General features: G+C 45.5%; 1 protein-coding gene across 4 annotated transcripts in view; it reads left to right on the forward strand.

The window, feature by feature from the left end:
• The window catches only part of FANCC (FA complementation group C), a 1,396,321-nt gene that overhangs the window by 562,358 nt on the left and 808,264 nt on the right, over positions 1-25,699 (forward strand). For all 4 annotated transcript variants that reach the window (XM_086961183.1, XM_086961186.1, XM_086961184.1 and 1 more), the window contains 2 exons: positions 12,314-12,478; positions 20,350-20,506. In XM_086961183.1, the coding sequence (XP_086817309.1) occupies positions 12,314-12,478; positions 20,350-20,506 (322 nt within the window). The remainder of the gene's footprint in view (positions 1-12,313; positions 12,479-20,349; positions 20,507-25,699) is intronic.

A 25,699-nucleotide genomic window follows, 5' to 3' on the forward strand; every position in this document is an offset into this window, starting at 1 on the left:
AAATGAAGGCAAACAGGTTGTGAATGGGAATGGGAGAGAGGGTGGTAAGTATTGGTACAAAAAGAAGAGTATTCAGAGTAATGAAGATGACTGGTAACTAATTGAATCATTACTTCCACAACCCTCTTCTCGTACAACTACTTACTATATGAGGATATACCAGAGCAGAAAGCAAAAACTGATTCCCTGATTGAGTTCAGCTTGAGACAATCCCTGGATATTCAAAATTGAATGGTATGTTCTCCATCTGGGCAAAGTCATGGCCTGATGAGACACTTAGGGAGAACTGGCTGTCCTCCTGATAGTGAGGGCTGTTTATTTCCTTGGCTTTCATTAGGACTTCCAGGGACTTGCTGTGTGAGTTACTGATAGTACTTCCAGTGGATGCAGCACAAACGTTTAATGCAAACTTAGGAGACAGAATTCTTTAGGGAATAGCATCCACCAGAACCCTCGTACCAAAATGTATAGTTTCAGAAATCTGAACACCCAGTCTTTAATGAGTAGCAGATTAGTCTATGTAGCCCAGGTAGCCGCCCTGCAGATTTACAAAACAGAAGCTCCACCCTCCTCAACCCAGAATGCAGCCCTATTACGAGTAGATCTGCCATTAATTTCACTTGGTAAGTCGGTATCCTGAGTAACGTAGGCCGTAAAAATGAGGGACCCAATCCACCTTCTCAAAGTTTGGGTAGACGTCTTCTGTCCCTGACGTAAAACGTCTCTAGTATCTAGACAAATACATTTTTACAGCTCTCAACACATCCCAAAAATGTAAGGCTTCTTCTTCTTCTGGAGTCGAAAGAAATCAAAAGAAAGAAAACAAAATGATCTCTTCATCCTGATGAAAGGGAGTTAAGAGCTTAGGGCGAAACTGTGGACCCAGCCTAAAGACCAACCGGTCAGAAAATATTCTCAAATAAGAGGGTCTGATGGGAATGTAACCCAACTCCCCCAGCCCATGTGCAGATGTAATAGCCACCAAAAAAACACAATTTGAAAGACAAATGTTTCAAACTCACTTCTTCCAGAGGTTGAAATGGAGGAAGTTCAAGTGCTCTAAGGACCAGAGGAAGATCAAGGGGAAGGGATTTTAATATTTGGTTTCTTTAATGAAAATCCTTTTAACAATCTTGCACTAATAGAATTTATTTTGGGTACACCCCAAGGAGCTCATTGGACCCTTAAAGTTGCAACTGTCAAACCCTTTTCGAAACCTTCTTACAAAAATTAAAGAATCCATCGGGATTCATACTTTGAGGGATTTAAAGATCGCTCAACACACCATTTAATGAATAAAGTTCAATGATGAACATATGACTTTCTAGTAGAATGCTTTCTAGACTGTTGGACCGAGTGAACTACTGGAGAAACGAGCCCCAAATTCCTCAAACTCCGCTCTCCAATATCCATACCGTCAGATGTATTCTCTTGTATGCGTCCAGGGACAGAAGGGGAGATCGAAGAGGAGTCTGATCCAATGGAATAACCCACTCTGGAGCCATTCCCTTTAACCGTAACAACGTGAACCACCCCATGATTGGCCAAAAGGAAGCTACCAGGACCAGGTATACATTGTCTCTCCGTAATCTGACACGTAGTTTGAGTTTCAACTAAAAAGGGGGAAAGGCGTACAATGGAGCCTGAGGCCATCGATACATCAATGCTTCTATCCTCCAAGAACCTTGTTCCTGAAACTGGGACAGAAAGAAGGGCATTGGCTGTGGTGGCAAAAAGGTCTAGCTGCGGACCAAACTTTGGGCACATTTAATCAAAAACATGCGGAGCTAGACAAAAGTCATGGTAGGATAGGAATACTATGCTGACCCTGTCTGCTATCAAATTGTCCTTCCTTCAAATGTAGGTTGCTTTGAGAGACAATAGATAGGCCAGGTCTCCTAAGCTGTGTGACCCCGTGCCGGACTGTATGTTTATTTTTTTAACCAATTTTATTAGATTTGATCAATATCACATACACATGTGTCATAACGGGAGTAAGAGACATTCACATTAACGGTATACCCATCTAGTGACTTGTGCTGTCATTCCGTAACAATATTACCAACAGGTGTCATTGGTCCTGCTTTTACAAACAATTAAAACAATAAGAAACATCAGGTCATGCAGTGGTATCAACACATCTATAAGTACTCCGATTGCTTGTAGAAGTTCCATCATCTCGGATATGTTCAGGTTCCCCTTGAGTCTGGCGATATAGAATGAAGACTAGCAGAGGCTGCTGGATAGGCGTGCATTGGGCCCAAAGAGGGTGTAGAGGGTACGAATCAGTGCATGGGGGAAGGACAGGAGAGAGGAATGGGAAGGAGGAAAAAAGGAAAGTAGGGGGGAGAGGTTATGACTACAGCACACCAAGCTTTCAAGGGCTGAGCCTTAATGTAGACATACGTGTGAATTTTAAGCACTCAACTCTTCCTTATAAGTCTGTGAATCAAGTAGCAGCACTGCCCAGTCTGCTGCAATGGGGTGTTTGAGTAGTCTGCGAGCCTCCTCATGCCTTAATTCCATGGCCTCCGCCCTTCCCCACTTAAGCGTCACTGTGCACCAGTGGGCTATACTTGGTAATGTTTGAGCCTTCCAGTGCATGGCAATAAGTCTGCAGGCTATCAGTAGTGCCAAATCAATGAAACAATTTGCGGCTTTCGCAGTTTTCAACAGTGAGCCCTCCAGCGTGCACACATCTACGTGGCCAGTCACCTCTGTTAACGCAGTGGAGACAATTCCCCATAGTGTTGCAGCCACCGGGCATCTCCAGAACATATGCACCACTCTTGCTTGTTGGCATCAAGTGCAATCCGAGGGTGACCCAAACATTTGGTGGAGAGTGACTGGGGTGAGATATTATTATTATTATTATTATTATTGGGACATTTGTTGAGCGCTGCGATTACGCACACCGGCGTGTCCACGCGCTGAAAAGTGGGAGTAGGCAGAAGACCGGGAACACAAAAACTACGCGGGCCATTATTTACTGTAAAGATAAGTTTTTAGTTTTGCCCGGAATCTAGCCTCATCTGGTTCCAAACGCAGGTCCGTTGGCAGTTTGTTCCAGTTGGTTGCCGCCAAGTATCTGAAAGACCTGCCTCCCATGCGGGCCTTCTTAATTCTTGGAGTCCTCAGTAGGCCACCCCCTGTTGATCTAAGCGCCCGTGTTGGTATGTACGCTTTTATCAAATTCGTCAGAGGGGCGGGTGCCCTGCCATTCAAAATGCGATGACAGGTGCAGAGGGCTTTATACTCCACTCTTCTCCTCACCGGGAGCCAGTGTAGCTGCTGGAGGGCCGCCTTAGAAGGCGCCCTTTTAGGCAGTCTGAGAATCAGACGCGCTGCCGCATTCTGCAGCACTTGCAGCCGGGCCATGCTTTTTTCTGGAGCCCCCAGGTACAGCAGGTTCCCATAGTCCGCCCTAGCTGTCACCAGGGCATGAACCAGGGTTTGACGTGCTTCAAGCGGGAGTAAGTCCAGGACCTTTCTCAGCTTCTTCAGAATCCCGAAGCAGACTCCCACCACCCGATTAATCTGGGGGCCAAATGTGAGCCCTACGTCAAACCACACCCCCAAATTGCGCGCCTCTAGGCACGGGGTTGGGGTAGGTCCAAGGCAAGAGGGCCACCATGCTGGCGACCATGCAGACTGGGCTCTCCCTACCACCAGCACCTCTGTCTTGCTGCCGTTCAGCTTCAAACAATTGTTGGCCATCCATTCGGCAAGATCTTTCATGCACGAACGGAAGCCATCGGCAGCAAGACAGGGCGCCTGCGACAGGGAGATCACCAGCTGCGTGTCGTCGGCGTAGGAGACCAGTTGGAGGCCATGGCTCTCCACGATCGATGCAACAGGCGCGACATACATATTAAAGAGGGTTGGGCTCAATGACGAGCCCTGCGGCACGCCTTGGCCCAGAGGCACCCCCCTTGAATAGCAGTCTCCCTGCCTGACTTGAAAGCTTCTCTCATTGAGGAAGTCTTGGATCCATCTCAGCGCGGTGCCAGAGATGCCACCTCTGTTCAGACACTGTAGCAAGATGTTATGTGCTACAGTGTCGAACGCCGCGCTGAGGTCCAACAAGATCAGAGCCATAGTTTGGCCTGCATCCACGCCCTCTCTCAGATGTTCCGTCGCCATGAGGAGGGCGGACTCGGTGGAATGTCGTGGCCTGAAGCCAAACTGCGTCGCATGGAGCAGTCCCCTTTCCTCCACGTGCTTCATAATTTGGGTATTAACCACCTTTTCCGCCACTTTTGACAGAAAAGGCAGGAGGGAGATGGGCCTCAGATTTTCTAATACCTCGAAGCCTAAGTGGGGTTTCTTCCGGAGCGGGAGCACCACCGCCTGTTTCCATCCGACCGGCAGCTTCCCTGATCCGAAAGATACGTCGAGGATGTGCCTAATATAAGGCTCCAAGACTTCCAGACTGTCTGCCAAGCGTTTTGGCGACACTGGATCCCACGGGGAGCCTGATTTTACAGAGCGGCACACCACTAATAGTTCCTCAGGAGGAGGGGTGCAGTAGTGTGTAATATGCCCTGCCGTCTCTGTGTCCCCCATTGCTTCCTCTAGGTCCAGCCCTGTAGGCCGAATAGGGAAGGTCGAGTAAATCTTCTCTACTTTGGCGGAGAAGTAGTCTGCGATCCGGTCACAAGACTCCGTAGAGCAACTCTCCGGCTCTGTAGGTGCATTTACCGAAGTCAGGGATTTATAGATGCCAAAAAGTTCCTTGGCGGAGTTTTCCGCCCCCTGAATTTGTTCAGCAAAGTAGGCTGCCTTAGACTTTTTTATCAGCCTATGGTGAATGCGCCTTTTTTCCAGGAATAAGTCCCTGGCCTTGTTGTCATAGGACACCCTCCAGACTTTTTCTGCCCGCCTACAGTCTGCCTTTGTCAGTCTCAGCTCAGCACTGAACCAAGGAGCTGAGCGATCTTTCCGAGCACCTGTGGTAGTGCGGCAGAGTGGGGCTGTCTGGTCAAGCGCTGCCGTGATGCGCTGATTCAGGTTGAGGACAGCTGTTTCTATGTCCTCGCCCCCAGGCAAACCATCCCTGGTTAAGGCTTGGTTAAAGTCTTCCACCGAGAATTTAGCCCACTTCCTCCTAAGATAGTTAGATGGTACCTGGCTAGTTTTGTTGGTATTTCTGCTCTGTAAGGAGAATGCCACCAGGAAGTGGTCGGTCCAGGGAAAGGGTTCAACACCTGACACCTCCACACCTTCCCAATTAGCATAGACCGGGTCCAGGAGGTGTCCCAGTCGATGCGTAGGGGCCTCAAGTTTCAGGTCCAGTTGCAGGGCAAGCATGTCCCGACCAAAATCCTCAACCCCTGTGGCCTCAGGGCAGTTAAGGTGCAGGTTAAGATCTCCTAATAGGAGAAATGTGTCCCTGCGCAGGGTCGTCTCCATGAGGCATTCTAACAGGCTCTCCCTAAACTTAGTACAAGCCCCTGGGGGCCGATATACCAGACATCCATTGAGCGTCATGGCCCCATTAATTTTAATCGAGAAGAGGCCCGCCTCACTCTCCACGATCGGCGTGCGTTCTAAGCAGCAGCCCAAAGTGTCCCTAAAAATAATCGCAATCCCCCCTCCCACCCCCTCTGGCCTATCCTGCCTGACCCAGGAGTAATTCTCCGGTGTGGCTTCAATTATGTCAGAGTCGGAGAACTGATCTAGCCACGTTTCAGTTAGAAACAGTAGGTCAAGTTTTTTTTCAGTAATCAGCTCGAACACATCGAGCCTGTGTTTACGTAGCGACCTGACGTTCAGGAGACCGCAGGACAATGCCTGCTCCGTGGTATCCTGAAGCATAGTAGTCATACGAAAGCTACAATGAGGACATGCCCTGTCGCTGCTCAACATACCGTGCATACATGAGGAGGCGGTGCGGGTGCGGAAACTAAGGAGTTGTTCCCTAGTCCAGTAGATCTTTCGACCAGGGGTTGTCGCCCTAGCCCGCAATCGGCCGCGGACGGGCGCAGACGGGCTCGCTGCGCTCGTCCGCTGCGCTCCCTTGTTAACATCCGCCTTTTATGCCCCAGCGCGAGTGACCTCAAGAAAACTAGACCGCTAACCGGTCTCCCCCGCTAACCGGAAGTGGCAGTCTCGACCTTCCACGCCCTCCGCGCAACGGTGCTAGTCACCGCGTCGGACCAGGGCGGGAAGGAGAGGAGAGAACAGCCCCGGCGTCCGCTAAGGCAGGTAAGCCTGTTTTGAGCACAAAATAAAATTATTGTTCACACAACAGTCCAAGATAAAAAGCGCGCACACGCTATTAAAACGCTCAGCGCCAAGCACAATGGATTGTGGACACTGCCACTGCCACTGCCCACTCACTACACATAGAGTACCTAGAGGTCAACAGACAAAACATGAAACTCTACTGCGGCAGCAAGAACTTACACCATACATAAAAGATTAGTGAAAAACGACAAGGAGTGAAATTAAACGTGAAATCACAATTTTAAACACTCCAAAGGCTGGAAAAAATTCCCATCAGATAGCCACTCTGTACCCCCCTCGTTTACATCATTTGGGTACTCCTTGCCCAGGAGATGGAAAAGGAAAGGTCAGTAAATGTTATTGTGACCTGTTGTGATGTAAATGATAGTGTGTTAATGAGGGGGTGCAAAAGTAAATTAACTCAGAGGTTCTGTGGCTACTGAAAAATTAGCAGTGTCAAAGAAAAGAGTGAACGTGGTGAATATAAAATTGGATACACTAGATGAAAATATGAATTTTAATTGTGTCACCTAGTCTCCCAAGGCTAAAAAAGTGCAGATACAGATTTAACAGAATATCTGTGGTGGATGGTCTGCATAATCTCACCCAGTTATTACCTTACCAGCATGTAATTCTGTAAAGCAGTAGTGATCCAGTCTCCAAAGGCAGGAACCAGTGTCCATGGAGTTGAGGTAAAACAAAGCAACTCCCGCCGTATAAACAAAATATGACTAAAGAATGGGGGAAAAAGTATTTTCGACAGAAAAAACCCCGCTTTTTACAAATACACAAAAAACCCACCCGAAAAACCTAAACGTGGCCACAAACAAGAAAAACGCTCTGGAACATACAGTTTCATTTATGCGCCCAAAAACACCACAAAAGGACTAAGATAGGTAACAAAAGTTCCCGGAAGTACTGCCTCAGCTGAGGAGCTATCACACAGCCGCATACTAGCAAGTAATCACTCTCTGTGAATGGGAAGAACAAAGAACAAAGTCACGTAAATGAATAATAAAAAAAGGGGAATCCCACGACTATTTTCACAAGCCCAAATAATAGGCCCAGATAGGCCTTAGGCATGATGTTATTCTGAATATACTGAAACTGAGTGTTTCTCTACAATTTCCTTGGGTATAAAAGTGCTTTCTCCCACTCTTTCTTTGTTAGCCCTCTACCAATGCCTCCCTCCCAGCTCCTGCAAGCCACAGACAATGGATTGTGCGTAGTGTACGCTAGGGCACGGAAAAACCACGTAATGAGCCTACGGCTACTGCCTGTAATGTAGAGTGTGTGTATCGGGGTGCTGACCTGGCTCTGTGTTTGTGATGTGCCAGAGTCGTTCCAGTGCATCTAGCAAACAAACATGAGCCAAGAAGTTACCCACCTGGAGTTCATGTTCCTCTTGTAATCTATCAAAGGGCAAAAGTGCACCATCCTGAAACAGAGCACCCAGAGTACCTACACCTGCTGCTTCCTATGTCTCTATTCCCTCCCTTCCCAACATGTCACTGAATGGCATGATGGAGCATAGCAGGATTTCAGACGTATATTGGGGGATGCGCTGCATGAGTTGTGGACTGCGATGAAAACTATCATATGCTACCTGCAACTGGCCAATGGCATCCTGTAGGGGTCGTGCATGCGGAAGGAAGGTCTGTTTGAACCAGGCGCTATGCTCTTGCAGTAGTGGGGAGTCCTAATTCCTCTGCGAGGTGTCCTGCCAATCAGCATGCGGCCCACTGCAGCTGTGCTGCTGAATAATAGTGCTCAAAGTTTATGGCTCCCAAGCCCCCTTTGTTGACTGGCATTTGTAATTTACTGAGCGTAACTCAACATCTGCCCTTATTCCAAATGAAACTCCCCAGGGCTGAGTGTAGTGTGTGAAATGTAGATTTGGGGATTTGGACCAGGCGGTTGTGGAAATAATAAAATAAATGGGGGAGCATCACCATTTTAGATAAACACTCTCTACCCTGTACTGTGAGTGTTAATGTGCTCCAAAATGCCATTTGCGGACAAAGAGATGCGATGCTCTTTCAAGATTGCTATTGATAAGGTCCCTCATCTCATGATAGATATTTATGCCTAAATAGCGGAATGTGTAGGGCTACCACCGTAAAGGATGGGAATTTACAAGGAAATTGTGCTGTGGGCAATTTGGGTGTAGTGGAAATAGTCAGGATTTGGTCCAATTCATGACCAAACCAGAAGCAGCATGGAATCCCTGCAGGATGTTCCGGACACTCGCTATACCTTCTCAGATGCAGATTGACATATCAGCCGCATATAATCGAGACTACGTGAATCTCTCTGTTCAGTGGGATGCCCCAAGCCTGCCCCTACTGCCGAAGCCTCTGCGCCAGAAGCTCTACTGCCAGGGCAAAGAGCAGTGGGGATAGGGGGCAGCCTTGCTGTCTTCATCTACCCACCAGGAATAGAGGGTAGATACATTGGCCAATTTTCATCCTGCTGTGGGTTCAATATACAGCAGGCGAATTAGCCTGGGCAGCCTTCCTGTGAAACCAAAAGCGGTCAAAGTTGAGAATAAGTAATCCTAGTCCACCGTACCAAATGTTTTCTCCAAGTCTAGTACCTTGCATGCAGCAAAAGGCGACCAGACCAAAGAGAGCTCCATCACCCTTTGTAGGCGGTGAATGTTATAAGTGGCAGATGTTCTCGGCACAAAACCATTCTGGTCTGGAGGCACCAGTAGTGGCAAATGCTCATAGAGTCAACACTCTCTAACTTTGTTTAGGCTCTTATAACCGGATCCCAGCATAGGTAATGGGCGGTATGAGGATAGCTCGAAAGGGCCCTTATCAGGTTTTGGGAGGGACACCAACAAGGACTCCCAAAGTGTGGTTAGGAGCTGGCCTTCGGTTAGAGCCGTTTTGTACAGCTCTAGTAACTTAGGTGCTAAATGGTGTTCATATGCCTTATAGAATTCAATTGGAAACCCATCCAGCCCTGGAGCCTTATTAGTCACTGCGCACCGGATGGACCCCCGTATTTCCTGCAATGTAATGGGTGTATTGAGCTCCTCTCCATCCAATTGTTCAATAGCTGTTAGTGTCACTAAGACAAGGAAGGGTTGCAATTCAGCCTGGTGGTCAATGAAGGGAGGATTGTATAGTGTTTGGTAACGGGTGGTAAATGCCTTGTGTATATCTATCTGAATGGTGACCACGTGCATCAAAGTTATCTTAACCATAGTGAATGGTGTAGTTGGTGTGGCGCTAGGCAAATCCATGCTATTAAGACGGCCTGACTTGTCCCCCTTTACATGCATTTTTGCTTGATACGCACAAAGGTCCAGTCAATGTAACTGTTCAATCAGCTGTGCATGCCTTCCTGGGGCCTCTGTAACTGCACCCTGCTTTGCATGGTCATCCAGGGGGACAGTCACCAAGACTCAGGGATATTTCAATGCGCACCAAGTCTTTCTGCAGGTCCACTCTGACCCCCATGACTCCACAGATGCAGTAGCATCTGAAAATGACTTTCAGTGCCTATCAGTCTGTCAGTTTTGAAGAAGACGTGCCCCAATTTTCAATCAGATATTGAAACAGTCTCTCCCCTTATGCATCTCGGAAGACCTGGTCCTCCAACATGGCAGATTGTAGCTGCCAGGTGGGAAACGGCGGCCGTTTTTCTCTCCACTCTAACTGTATCTGCTTGGGGTTGTGATAAACAAAAGTCTTCCCCAAATACTTCTCCCCAGTGGGTTGGTGTCTGGATCACAAAGTATCCGGTCCAGTATGACATGCAGATCACGCGAGGGAGAATAATAGGAATACTCCCTAGAGTCAGTGTGTAGCGACCGCCAACAGTCCAGTAGGGACCAATGTATAAGCCACTGGGAGAGATGGTCGGACTGTTTGTTTATGTAAGATTTCGGGACTGTATTGTCTGTCCTGGCCACAACCACCTGATTTTGTAACTGCTGGAAAAATGAAGGAGAGAACGAAAGCCACTCCCCATTTCTTTCCAGTTCAAGGGATGGCGTTTCGCCTCCAACACCACACACCCTGTATCGATTAACTGTCCAGTGTAGCTCTCCAACCTAACCTGCTTGCATCTGTTGTTAGAATACATGGGAATGGCCTGGACATCCTGAACTGGATCCAAACACTACTGCATTTGCACCCAAACATTGTGCGACACAGGCACCATTTGTTCGAGGCTGTATGAAGCTGGAATCCAGTGTGCCAGGAGATGACGAACCAATGGTCCCAGGTGAAGGTGCACCCAAGGAACAACAAAGACGCATGCTGCCTAAAATAAAAACGCTAAGACAGACATGAATATCCTGCAACACATGAATATCAAGGTTGGAAATTACTTTTAATAACCAACATCTTACCTGTAGACGCAGCCACTCAATTGAATTGGGTCCCATTGAATGGAGTAGGAATAGTAAGGTTTAGCCCTCCGAATCCCAATGGCAGGCGGCAGTGGGGGTTTTGAAGTTTGACTCTTCCCAGAATAATGCTGAGTTGACCTGTTCCTATTGGAAGGAAAATTAAAGTGAAAACCCTTTTGGCATCTATAGGTCTTTTAGAAAGATCAGGCTTAACCTGGGCTCTAAATAACTGAGCATCTTCCTGATTTTTAAAAGCCCTCTTTAGCTGGTCCTCCAACTTATCCCCAAACAGCTTGTTATCTAAGAAAGGTATATGCATTAAACCAGCCTTTTGTGCATCAACTGCCTTCCAATCCCTCAAATATATTGTCCAGCACCAACATTGAAAGCAATAGACCAAGCAGGAGCCTTAAGAATATCACAGGAAACGTTTGAAAGAAATGTTGCCTGTGATTCATGCTGGAGAATAAATCTGAGCATTCCACCCCCTCTTGAATGGTTGTAGTTATAGTTTGAAAATGTTTATCCTAAGAGTGAGATGCATAGACTGCATAGGTTGTGGCACACAAGGCCATATTAAGACCAGAGGGTTACTCCTTGCGATCTACCAAACCAGAAACTGGGACTTCATTAGATACTACAGAAGAGCGTCCTGCCAAATTAGCCAACATATGGTCTATTTTAATAATCAAAGGAATTTCTACATCACCTTTAGCCTAAAGGTAGAACGTGGTGAGAAATTTTGGGAGGTCAGCCGGGTCTGGGTTTTTCCATTCACACAACAACAGATTTAGTAACTTTCTGTTAATGGCCAGACAAGTAGGATTATCCCCCAAGTATCTAAACAAAGGAGAGCTTTCAGTCTTTGGAATAAATTTACTTTTATGAACGGACTCGGGAACCTGAACATCCTCTTCATCATACTCAGGAGACGGCCAAGATGAAGCTAACGAAGGAGAGGAAACATCAAATGAGGTGTTTGTACAGGTAGGGGAGGAAGGAGAATAATGGCTACTTCCCTTATCCATGGACTTACGCAGGGCATCTGACAATGAAGAAATCAAATATTGCATTCGATCCTCAGAAAGGTCAAAACCTCCAGAAACAGGCACAGAAGAAGGAATGTCCTGTTTATATCTCTTCGCATGGCCATCATCATCCTTATCCCTTGAACAGTGATGGTGCTTGGAAGAGTGCTTTCTATGCTCCATTGTAAATCCCACCAAAAGTGAACTAAAGTAGGTTTTATATAAGGGACCTGAAGGACCGACGGTGGCTAAATGAATGCCTGAGAGAAAAACGCACTTTTTTTACCTTAAATGTTACAGCCGGCACTTTCTACATCTGTGATGCGTAGAGTAGACCAAAAAAAAGTAGGAAGTGTTATGGACTCCGTTCCCTTTTTTTTTTACCATTATGGTAGGAGGTGTTTGTGGAGGCTAGAACACCTCATACAGTAAGTAGTGGTATAAGAAGAGGGTTGAGGAGGTAGTGTTTAGCTTATTTTACAGTCAGGTTGAAAAAAGGTCAGCCATTTTTTCATGCTTTTTGCTTTGCAACTGTAGGGCTTTGTGCTATCTAAATCCTCAATTGATGCTATCTTTTTATAATAAATCAGACGACTAATGCTTAGATGGGGGTTTCTTTCTGCTTTGAGTAACTTTCTGTAATTATCTAAAATAGCAATTGTACTTCAATTGGATCCTTTTATTTTCACAGGATCATGGCAGATCGAGTGAAGAGTATATCAGTGCTCTGTGTGCCGCTGATAACAATGACTGATATGAGTCCGCTACTTGAGGTTCTCTTGACCTATCATGACTATGAGTTAGAGGAGACCCTGAGTGTGCACTTCTTAGAAGCAGTTAATGATGCATTAATTCAGTAAGTATAATGTGCCTAGTGAACTTTTATTGCATTGTTTAAGGTTAATTATCTGTAGCGCAATTGCCCAAAAATGCCATGAAAAAAAAGGAAAATCAGAGGTATGCTAAGTTGAAAACACCAGCTCTAGGAATCCCGGTGGGACTGATTTGATTATTTCAGTAGTTGAGAAATTTCTTTGTTGAGCAATGTCCATAGTCCAGCCAGCAGCGGTAAATCGGTTTCTCATGGACTTCCTTGCTTTACCTTTGTACCAATACCTGTGCGGAAGGGGAGTCTTTGATTAAAAGGTGTACAGTGGTATGTAACAGAAAAACCGCCATGCTCTACCCTCTTTTCAGAATGGTAAGAGTGCTCCATGTAAGATTTAATACCCCACATATTAGCAGGAATTTCTTCAAAGATGGTGGGACTTCCCAAGCTCAAATAGAGTGTGCAGATCCGAAGTGTCTAGTGTTCAGGAGTGTTTTTTCATCAGACAGTTCACCTTTTGTAGTGTTCTTTGTGCTAAGCACCTCCATTGACCCCCCCCCCCCCCCCCAACTTTCTGGCACACAGCTCCTTGATAGAGACTCCTTCCAACAGAGGCTGCTCTCGGCAGAAAGTGGTCAAAATAACCTGGTGGACCAGATCATGTAAGAGGCTCTCCCAGTTCTGGAACAAGTCCTTGGCAGAGATATTCAAGTCAGGAGGACTTTACTTGCCCTTCCACTGTTTCCTTGACTGGTAGTAAGATACAGGGTGCAGGGAGGGTTCCTGTTCACCAGTGTCTCAAGCAGATTCTGAAGTGCTCATGAACATGGCAAGGGGTTTTAAGAAGAGAGCTAGTATAGCGTTGGTGGCTGACCTCAACTATTCAATAGGCCGTTCCCAATATTTGAATGATAATTATTGCAAGGCTTATTACGGATGTTCATGATGCACTATTGATTCGTTTTTATGGCAATACTGGATGACTAGACCAGTCACTAACAGGTGCTAGTGTGGCATTGTGTTAGTGACCTTAAGACAGTGCTTTAACCTGAGCCAACCAGTGACCACTGTTTGTTTTCCTGTCTGGAAGACATTTAAAACCACCCATTCAGTGTTGTGGCTGAGGACTGCGAGCAGAGGATTCACCTCTAAGGCCATCATGTCACGCGGCTTTGAGGCTACCATGCAGCCACAGCCAACCAGTAGCTGCCATCTGCTTTCATGACTGCAAGAAATGTCAGAAACAGCCAAATGGGGGCGTAGTCAATTTCGAAATGGTGTTGGACATGCAGATCTAATCTTGGGCACCTGCCCCTCACAAAGCAGCGGCTCAGCACTATTCACTGGAGCTGGTTTTGCAGAGCTGGAGCCTGAACGAGTAAAGACACCAGAGAGACTACCAAAAGATTGAAGACAACAAGAAGTGGCGGAATCAGCCAAGGATAAGACCTGTGTGGAACAGTACAGGATGGCTGCAACCCTTGTAGCTTGGTAGGTCACCTGGATGCCAAGGCCCTGGACAGATGGGAGATAATAAAAAGCAGATTGGCAGCAAAGAAACAAGGCACCAAAAACGTGAGGGCATCAAAAAGGGAAATTACAGTTTCCACCAGAGAGACCGGCAGCAGACATGAGCTTCAGCTGGAGACTGGGGCCAGAACCAGCAAAAGAGCAGCTTGGGTTGCTGAGTGGAGAGCTGGAGGAGGCAGCAAGAAAAGGTAAGTCAGCAAGACAGTTCAGGATTGAGGCCTGATGATTGAGCGAATCTGGATAGCACCAGCTTTAAGGCTCTGGTAGAGGGGGAAATTATTGACAGTGCCAGAGGGCCGTGCACGCTCTCCAAGGGAACATCAGGGGTCGCGAAATCAAGTGCATTTGGCAACTGAGAACAGGTTGGCAACATAGCATCAAGTCTGGACTCAGCATTGAGGAGCACAGGAGAGCGGCGGCCTCAGAGGGGCAGTGAGAGACCAGGTGTTACCCACAGTACGGAACTCAGGGGTACTGTTGAGCTACACTGATATGTTTGCAGTCAAACTCTGTAGATTACCTGAACACCAAATTGAAACTGTGTGAAATAGTTTGTAAGTTCAGTAAGGCAATAAAGAGTAAATGGTCTGGGAGTTGGTCATTACGAACTCTACAGCTCCATAATGGCTTTACTGAAAACTAGGAAGTTTGGTAGCAAACTTCTTCTCAGCACATTAAAGCCTCACTGATGCCAGTGTGGGATTTAATGTGAAATGCACTCAGAGGGCATCTTAGAGATGCCCCCTGAAAAATGACCAGCCCTGGTGTTTCCTGAATGGCTACCCGCCTTTGCCACCACCAGACAGGTGTCTGGACCCCGGGGTAGAGGGCCTACTCTCTCTGGGCCCAGAAATAAAATCCCATCCTGGGCAGAGGTGTCATACCTCCTCCCCCAGGTTGTGCTTGCACTTTTGTTAGCTGACCCTACCTAATACTTTCTCCAGCAACTGACTCCCACCAGTTCAGACCCCCACTTTGGGCAGGAGAATCGACAGGGAAACCAAGTTAGGGAGAGAGGTGTGCCCGCCTTTGCCAACCCCACCCCACAGGTGGGAGAGGCGAGATGAAGCGCACATCTCAGTTACCTCCATCTTGAAGATGAGGGGGCCCAGCCAATTAGAGAGAGGCTCATGCCCCTCTCCCACTGGAGGCTGGCATAATAGGGGGTGTACTCACCCCAAGATTGGTCCTGACCTGCAAACCCCGGTAACACCTTTAAATTTAGTATTTAGGGTCGACCTCGAACTTTGCTCCTTGAGATACGAGAAGAAGAACCTAAGAGCCATGCTGAAGAAGGAAGAAGAGGACACCAACTGCTTTGGCCCCTGCCCTACCGGCCTGTTCCGACTTTGTCCTGCCCACAATAAAATCCTGGTGTGTCCAGCAGCCATCCAGAGCCCGGGGGACCTGCCCTGCCTTCACCCATCTGACTCTGTCTCCTGTTTGAAAACCTACACCACTCTCTCACAAAAGGCATGTGCTGATTCTTTCAGCTCTTGGGTTGTCTGTCAATTTCTTTAGGGAAATATTTAAACTTCTTGTGATTTTTCACCTTTTGATATTTCCTCGTTATCTCTGGAAACGGCGCACCTGTTCTAGAATCCCTTTCTGGTACTACCTCTGGCCAATCCACAGTAATTTTACATTCAGACCATAAATCTGCTAGGACCCTAATTTCAAATAAAGTATTCAAATCAATCCACAAAACCTTTGATGATATTTTCACAAATTGTTCAACTTGTCTATACAATTCTACATTCGTAATTGACAAAATATTTTGTCTATTCCATGGTACATGAACATAACCTTCTATGGGTACTACTCGTATAGGGAGAATTTGTATATCCTCTACACTGTCACCAAAAACGTCAAGTGGGGACTGCACTTGAACAAGCTGTGTTTCGTTCTCTTTCGACCATCTGCCTTCCCATTTTTCTCTTTCTTCCCATTTTCTAATTAATACCATTATTCTGTTTCTTCCCATTTTCTAATTAATGCCATTAGATCTTTTATCTGCAATTTCCTTCCTGGGGTTCTCATGTTCTCAATGTCTTTGTCAGTAAAGTCTATCCTGTAAGATTTCTGCAAAATCTTTGAATTTCGAATATCTATACCATATGTCTGAGTCAATTCTACCAATCTTTCGCAGGTCACATTTGCTCGTTGTGTAATGTTTTTACAGAGAAGCAATAGTTCCTCTTCTTCATACGTCTTTAATCTTGTAAGTCTAAGTGTCCCTTGAATCATTTCTTCAAATTCAACTTTTAATCGGCTCACGTCCATGAAATGTTTATTTCTCCGAACTGAATTTTGAACTAAACTTGGACCTACATCCCTATCTGAGGTGTGGGCTGAACTAGAAACTGAAGGCTGAGAGGGAACTGAATCCATAGCTGAAACTGGAACTACTGCTGAATTATGATTAGTCGGCGGAGTAATGTATCCTTTAAGTCATTCATTACATTTTTGAGGAGTAAACTCTGATTGCTCACCTGTGGTATTTCAATTTAAGATTACAATGCTAAAATGTATACCTGTTCCAAGTTGCACATTAAGGACAGATGTATCTGGAACTGAAACACCCATTGGCACAGTCATATCAGAAACGTGATCATTAATTTCAGAAGGCTCACTCACCTTGGAACAACACAAAGGTGGCAACTTAGGCATCATTCTTTATGTCAGATCAACTTGTATCTGATTAGGGACAACATTCACAACAGCAGCATTATTAGTCCGCATCGGAACCATGGCTTTGGGAATTTGTGATTTTACTGTCAAATCTGAAAAACTCCCATGTACTGAATTTAATACTGTCAAATTCTGAATTGTATTTACCTGTAAGCCAGACATGTAACGAGGCACAACAGTCAAAGCATCTGGAGCATTTGAATCAATCTGGTTTATAGGAGCTGACAATTCTGTCCTCCTGCTCACAGGAGAAATAAGAATTGGTTCCTTTGGCATTTACGGCATCAAGGGAGCATTAGAACCCTCAGGTGTACTCATTTGCATCAGGTCCTACTTGGTGCCTCTTTTAGGTGATGTGTGATTTAATAATAAATCATTCAAAAGTTCATCACCTAAATCACTCTCTTCACCCTCTTTCCCTATTTCAGTTTTGTCTGTCTCTAAATGCTTCTTTTTCGCTTTTCTTTTGCCACAACTCCTTCCGCAACCTCTAAAACCGGATACAATTGTGTTCCTTGTATTATATCTCCTCATCCCATTTTCTGTTGAGTATCCCATCTAGCTTCTGCATAATAATCTATTGTTCTATTATACCTCCCTTGGTATTTATCCTTACCTTTCTGTTGAGCAATATGCTCCCAGGTATTTAAAGCCTCAGGAACAGTGGGCCTATCAGGATCTCTCATTTCGTATACTCTTCTACTTAAATTTGCTATCCTCGAATTTAATGTCCTATAACGAGGAAACTGTAAATCTTCTTCTTTCTCAGTAAGTGTGTGCCAAAACTCAAGCCACAGACATAGATGTAATCCTTTGTCCATCTTGATGGTGGTTCTTGGCGTACTATCAGGTGGTACCTCTACCTTCATTTTAGCAAACACAGTCTCATCTTTCTTTACTAATTTCCACAATGACTTTAATAATTTCATTTTTATTCAATTCTGTATTCACAAACGATTTCCGTAAATCCAGGAAATGTTATTCTCCCACAATTCACCCTGTTTGGTAGCCTTAACCAATAACAGTGCAACTCAAATGACGTAGTCAACCATTCCCAGCATGGCTTTACACTAACTGATCAATCACAGCGTGGCACACTGATATGTAAATCTGTCTCCTCGCAGCAGCTCACCCTCCTTCACAATTTCTCATTCGTGTTTTTCTCAAAGTAAAAGGACAATACAATTCAAGTAACAAATAAACCTGTCTTACCCACTAAAGGATGTTCACTCTCACAAAGTAAATAAACTTTCTATACTGATTAACTTCAAATGAAACCTCAACCAGCGGGATGTCATCCTTGATTAATATAGTTAGTCCATGTTCACTTGAAATCAACCTTACCAATCATTTACCACTAACACACAAAGAGAACCCTCACCAAGGTGTTTTTGACGATGTCTCAGTACCAACACCACAAACCAGCAGACACCTTTCTCAGTGTTTTATACACTGAGACAACCTTTAGGTAAACATCTCAAGATCTTAGGCCATGATGGACCTGTTTACAACTTTAGCTTTGTACAAAGTGCCACACTCAAACATGGACTTTAACCATGTGGACTTTAACCACTTCAATCTGCTCAACAACACACAGCCATTTCAAAAACTGCAATCTTACGCAAAAGCAATAGGAACTTGCATCCCTATTGATACTCACACTCCTTTGCTGTTACTACATGTTGACTCCATCCACAGTGATACACCTTCAGCACGCCATCAACTCTTCTCTTTGCCAAACCAAAAATTGTGGACTCTCTGGAATTTCGGCACCCTAAAATCTCTCTTCACTAGACAGAACCATAGCTCTGCTACCAGATGTGTTGCAACGTAAAGCGTGGTAAAAATATTTGTTATACGCTTACTCTCCTTACTACTATAACCATAATGGGCCCTTTACAATTAGACAATTTACAGCTCTTCCATTTACCACACATTCAGCTATCCTTTGATTAATCTTTCTCTGCCGATAGGAGGGGTGGAAATTAGAGTGACCAAATTCCACGTTAACAGTGCATTGAGGACTATTAATTGACAGCCAACTCACAGATTTGAAATCCGATTTAGGTACATCACTCTTAAGATAATGCTATAGAAATAAAGAATATCAACAAGTAGACCCAACCTCCTAAAGAAGTTAAGTCAAGTTAGGATGATGCAAACTAAAAGCTCTGCAACTGCAACGCTAACCAACAGAAGTTACAACTGATGTTCAACCAGAGCTTGATGATTCTCCGTACAACACATTAAGCCTTTAGAAAACAGCACAGTTTGAATGGAAGAATCAACAGAACTCAATATTAGACTCAGACATTCATCGCCACAAGTAATTTCTTCAGACGTTCAGTTAAAAGTATCACAGCTTGGATAAAAATTACAAACATTTAAGCACGCTTTCTTTGGATGGTTATAGTCAGAATCAACCACAGACTTGGAGAGTCCTGCCATCATAAAAGCAGAAAAATAGTTTATCTAACAACTGAAGCTCTAAGGAGATGGGAAAATGATTCCAAATTAAAGTCCATTAAGGGTGAGTTCTTAAGCAAACATCCAAGAAATAAAGGAATGAAAATATGGAAATTGTTCAGCAAAGAAGGTTCTGTCCATCAGCTACCAACTGTAGGCAGTCCGAAAGTGAAGGATAGTTAAAAAATGGATCAACACAGCATCCAGGTCTCAAGTAAGAAAAATTAGAATAGAATTGCTTCTCCTTCGGGGTTTCTTCTTTTATAAATATTCGTCCCAGTGAAGTGGCATCACACCACCATCCAAAGACTATCACATGGAGCTTTTAATGTCAAACTTCTGAAGGCATTCATTCCTAGTATTGAAAAATCATTTCCAAAAAGACCTTTAAGTTAACATCATGCGTTTAAACAAAATGAGCTTTACCAATATCACAAATAGTGACATTAAATCAATTCAGATAAAGAATATATAGAACTTTCACAAATCATCATTACAAGAAAATAAACTACGTTAGAAATACCCTACCATAATTTTTCTCGACATTAATATAAGTACATATTTTCCCACACTTATTACAAAATTTGTTTTTATATTTTCCTAAACTATAGAAGCTCTATTTAATTGGTGCATTCTCGACAAAAGCATGTCAAACATGTGCATTAGAAATTCATTAGTGCAGTTAGTTTATATGTATCAGTATTATCTTGCATACATGTTTTCTTCATCTGTTTTAAAGCACCCTTTTACGGTGATCCTACTACTCTGGTTTCTGTTCATGTGTCACTGTGTCTAACATCTCAGCTCTTCAAATTTTCAGTTCGCAAATGTGTCTTGTATTATCATTTTTTTAAGTTGTGTTGCATCATAATTTACAACAAAAGTTTCATAGATTATTGCACGAATGTCTTTTTTCACTTACCGGCAATCCTAAATATCACACACAAACCGTGGGGGCACCTAGCAACGGTTCTTTATTTGCTTATTTCTTTCGTCTTGTTCAGTGGCTCCATCTAGTGGAATTTGCTAATATTGCGCTCTGTAATTCTTTATTGTTAAATGAATCCTACCATATATTTTTCCCACTGACAGCCATCCATGCTTACATCCACGATTAAATACAATGGAAATGTTTAATTGTAATTCTCAGGATCTGTATATTGTGCTGTGCCTGTTTCCTCATTTCTGTGTTTTCTGTCCTGTTATCATAGGAAGAAGATCGTTTTGCCAGAATCGGCGATAATTGGTTTGTGGCTTCGCCATCTTCCCAGTCTAGAAAAAGCAACCCTGCATCTTATCGAAAGTCTGCTGTCTACCAAAGGTGCTTCACTTGACGAGATGGAGCGTATTCTAGAAGATTCCTTCCTGGTAAGGGCTGCCACTGAATAAAATGCAGAACATCGATCTGAGCACGTCTACACCTTTGGGCATATGTGAAAGGGTTGTATCTGTAGTAGCAGTCGCATTCTCTGGCGTGTGTTGTTATGAATATAAAATGTTAGGACACAGGTTTTTATGTGTGTGTGTGGAGCGCTGTGGGAAAGACGCAATTATGAAGAAGATCTGATTGGGTAGGAAGCTCCTGTTGTAACCCGCCATTTTACCACTGTGGAATTTGAAACCGGAGAGGAGTAAGACCAATTAAATAATTTGTGTGCGCGAGCCAACTGAGTGAGCTTGGCCTTTCTAAGGGAGTTTGGTTCGTCACCCCTCCCCCGAGTAAATGTTTAAAAGTTGTTGTATATAGGTTCCACTTTCAGAAGTATTTCTATGACAAATACACCAAAAATCCCACCTTGCTGCTCACCTTCTTGGGTAACCTGGTCCCTATAGCTGATTCATAAACGTAATAAGGGTAAGCAAAAGGGAGACATGAACGGGTGAGAACAAAAAGTAAAGTTTTATCAGAAATAAACAGCCTTTATTTCCTAAAGCTTGAGCCCTTGGAAGGCCCCAGATCCACTGAGAATGGCCAAGGGTGCCTCAGTGTTTTAACACATGAGGTTTACACTAAATGAATGTGGCTTAGAGGGGGCGGGGGGATTTAGCCAGATACATTGCTTATCCTGTGTCCAGCTGTGGGTGAACAGGTAACTACTGAATATTGATTTGTATGTGCCCAGTTAAAATATGTAAAATTCACATGGGTAAATAAAAACCCCAAATTGATCAATAAACATAAATGTCAAGGTCCATGCATGCAACTGCAATCAAATGGGATTTCCTGCTTGGCAGTTCAGTCCCTCGACCTCTTTTCCACTACAGTACCCTACGCGGCCCATTCCTTCAAGTCATCTCCCTGGATTCCATCTTTTTATTTATCTTTCGCACCTGCACTCTTACAGTCATTTCCCAACGAAGGCCAGACTTCCCTTTCGCTTTATTTTAACAATTGTATTATGTGAAATCTTTCAATCTCATGGAGTGAACCGTATATGTAACAGTAAAATCTGTCATTTTAAAGCTAAGTAAAGTATATTGAAACTCGCTTGTAATAGAAAACACAATGGAAAGTAAATCTTGTGTTGTGTCGAATTCTGTCACACATCCACCGCCGTACATCGGTTGCTGGGCTTTCCAAAACCGGTTTCAAATTTACATAGCCAATACCGCAAGGCCGTCGGTTTCGGTTTCCTGCTTGTTCAATTCTAGCCCCCCAATGAAGGACTCGAGACCGGAGCTGGGGTATACTGCTTCTTTATTCCTCCTCCAGTAACCCTGACCTGTTTCCTGTTCCCTCCCTATCCGCCTGCCCTGTATGCAGACAGGGTCAGGCAGAAGACTTGACACCTACCCCCTTTATACAATAATGCTTAATGTCCTTCACAGTTCTTCGATGAGTCCAGTAGGTTGTTTGATCATTCTTTTTGGGCGGCCGCTTCATGCTTGCTCAGATGTAGGCCTGTCTTGTGCGTCCTCTAGCCACACTGACTTAGGAAGTGTTCCGTCACTGTTTTCTCTGTGGCTTGACGAATCCATTGCTGGACTCGCTGTCTTGGGACCGAACATGGGCCGATGAGTGATATCTCTTGAAATGGGATATGTTCCGAGTTATTCTTCTTCCTTCGGATTCGGCGGTGATCATAGTCCCCTTTTGACTAGAGACTCGCATTGGGTGGGCGAGGTATCGGCTGTCTGCTTTGGTCTTGAGATCTTGCTTCACCAGCACCCAGTCTCCTACATGAATGTCTCTCTGTCGCGCATGCCTGCGCCGATCGGCATAATCTTTCATCTTAGGCTTCTTCTCATGGTCTAGTTTTACCAGGGTGTCATGATCGACGGTCACGAGTCGGGGTTGCAAGACAGTGTTTGGTGTCGGCAGTCTCGTACGGGGAACTCGCCCTAGCATTAGAGTGGCAGGACATTGATTCGTGTGCTGTGGGGTGTGGTTCGGTACGCCCTCAGCACTTCGTTTAGTGCTTGCTGAATGTCACGGTGAGCGTGTTCTGCTTGCTGAACAGTCTTAAGAGTTCCCATGAATCGCTCAACCATGCCGTTGGCTTGGGGCCATAGGGGAGTGATTTTCCGATGGTTAAAGTTGAGGTGCTTCGCAAATTCAGTAAACTCATGGCTGTTGAACGGTGGTCAGTTGTCTGTCTTTACTCCTACGGGTATTCCCCATGCCTCGCAGGCCTCATCAATGACTGGAATAACAGCCGACGCTTTCATGGAGGACACTTGCTGCGCTATAGGGAAGCCCGAGTATTCGTCCATGATGACGAGGATGTACTTGCCTGATTTTAATAGCCCGAAGAAGTCAAAAGCCACTTTTTGCCATACCACGTCAGGTAGTTCTGACATCTGCAAGGGGGCCGGTGGTTCCTCTCGACCAACGAGCTGACATGAGGCACAATCTTTGAGTGTGGTTTCCACCATGTGATCGAGGCACGGGAACCATACACGTTCTCGGAGTGCCTTCTTGGTGGCTACAATTCCTCTGTGCCCTTCGTGAGCAAGATTGATGATCCCTTGGCGAAGCCGTTGGGGAATGACTATCCCCCTCCTCTTAGCAGTAGACCATCCATGCTGATTGACAGTTCTGCCTGAACATGCTTGAATGCCAACAGTTCTTGAGCATCTGCAGGCGCATTATGGCGGTTGGTGTCAAGGTGTCTCCAGGAGTTGGCACCTATGTGGCCTATGATGGCTTGGACAGTAGGATCTTGGGCTGAGGCTCCTTGAATGGCTTCTAGGGGCACAGCTGGAGGACGTGCACTGTCGATGACAAAATTGATGTATTCCTCCGCCACCGAGCCTCGTTCATGCGTGTGGGGTTGCGGATGACTGGACATGTAGTCAGCTGGGTTTTCGGCTTTACCGGGTTTATGGATGATGGTGTAGACATAGTCTTGTAGTCAGAGGCCCTATCTCTCTATTCGTGGAGGCATTTTCGCACGTGGGTTGCCAATAATGGTGATGAGCGCTTGGTGATCCGTGATGAGTGTAAAGTGCTTTCCGTATACAAACAGGTGAAAGTGCTCACAGGCCCAGACAACCGCAAGACTTTCCTTCTCTGGCTGAGAGTATGCCTTCTCTGTGTCTGTGAGACTGCGGCTGGCGTAAGCGACTACATGGCGTTGGTCTGCGTCGCTGTTATACTGGGCCAAGATGGCACCCAGCCCCACTGGACTGGCGTCCACAGTAATTTCAGTTTTCCTTTTGGTGTCAAAGTAGGCAAGATTGATGCCGGTGCTCACAGCATCCTTGATTGCATTGAATGCGTGTTCGCATGAAGAGGACCACAGAAATTGTTGGCCTTGGCGAGTGAGTTCTCTGAGTGGGTAGCTGATGGTGGCATAATCTTTAATATAACGGGCACAGTAGCTTGCCATTCCCAGGAAGGAGCGGAGGTCGCTGACATCCTGTGGTTGTGGGGTGTCTGCGAGGGCAGACACTTTTTCAGGATCTGGTTTAATGCCGTCTTTGGAGAAAATGTGTCCATAGAATTTGAGCGTGGACTTGTGGAATTTGCACTTGTCCGGATTGAGTGTGAGGTTGGCATTAAGCTGGTCGTGGCACACTCGGTCCAAGGCTTTGTCATGCTCTATTTGGTTTTCCCCAAACACGAGGATGTCGTCGCTGTAGTTAAAAGCATTTGGGATGCCCTGAATGACTCTTCGAATGGCCTCTTGAAAGATCTCCGCTGCGGAGGATATTCCGAAGTTGAGGCGTTTATATCGGAATAAACCTTGATGGGTTGTGAAGGTTGTGATATAACGGGATTGTTCTTGCAGTTCCAGTTGGTGGTACCCCTTATTGAGGTCCAGCTTCGAGAACACAGTGGCTCCATTGAGACGAGCAATCATATCACTGATATGGGTCCAGGATGTCTCTCCCTCTCGATGGCTGTGTTTGGGGCGCGCATGTCAACGCAGAGACGTACTTTGTTATCTTGACCTTTATTGGGTACGACTACCACCGGAGACACCCATGGAGTCGCCCCGGAGGATCTTTCAATGATGTCCGTCCGTAGTAGATCTTGGAGTTCGTCATCCACTGCCTGTTGTAGATGGAATGGCACCTTTCTGTGATGTTGTGCTACCAGGGGCACCAGCTCGTTAATGTGCAGTTTGACCTTGAATTGATTGAGTTTCCCGAGGCCCTTGAATAGATTTTGGAATTTGTTGACAATGTCCGGGGAATCATCTACAGTGTACAGCAGCTCGACGGGTTTGAGGCGCTCCGCTGTTGGCAAGCTGAGGAGGCAGTCTTCTGCATCAGGACCATCTATTACATGGATGTGTGCCTGGATCTGCCGATTTTTATAGGTTAGAGTCGTGCATAACTGACCTAAACAGGGTAGAGGTTTTCTGGACATCCACGTGTAGACTCGAACAGCAGCTGGTTCTAGTTTCGGCTGGAGTTTCATGCTGTTGTATTCCATGGCACAGATACAATTTAGAGATGCTCCTGAGTCTAAAACGAATTTAGCTGGGTGACTTCCTATTTCAATATTCCGTCGTGGATATTTTTTTAGTCTGTCGGGATCCGATACCATGCAGACATATTCGTCACTGTCTTGTGACACGGGTGTGGGAGTGGACGATTCCCGAGACGTTGACCTCCAAGATCTACGTGAATCAGTTGAGTGGGCGCTTGACCTCGACGAGCTTGAAGACGACTTTCCCTCCCTCTCACTGCTCTGGCATGGTGTTGGGGTTCTGAGCTCGATTTGGCTGTCCTTGTTTCCGACCAGCGCGTTAGGCAGGCGGCTTCAAAGTGATTTTCTCTCCCACATCGATGGCATCGTTTCCTAAGGCAGAACATTGTCCCGAGTGTGGGTAGTCTTTACCGCATCTATAACATTTTGAGGCGGGCCTACTTGTGTGATAACATCGGGCTCCATGGCGTGATGAGGTCGCCCGGGACTTCTGCGTCGGTCCTTCCAACTTGCGGCGGTCTGAATAGCGTTTCGAGTCTATGTGTGATTGCATCTGAAATGCTTGCTCTTTTTTCTCTGACTTGTTAGCTTCCATTTTCTTAGCGTGGTCTTCGGCCTGATCATTGATACGCGCGAGTTCTTCAACCTCTTCCAGTGTGTAACGTTGCTTCAGCAGTCTG

This window comes from Lissotriton vulgaris, chromosome 3_1, assembly GCF_964263255.1.
Source record: "Lissotriton vulgaris chromosome 3_1, aLisVul1.2, whole genome shotgun sequence".
Taxonomy (NCBI): Eukaryota; Metazoa; Chordata; class Amphibia; order Caudata; family Salamandridae; genus Lissotriton; species Lissotriton vulgaris.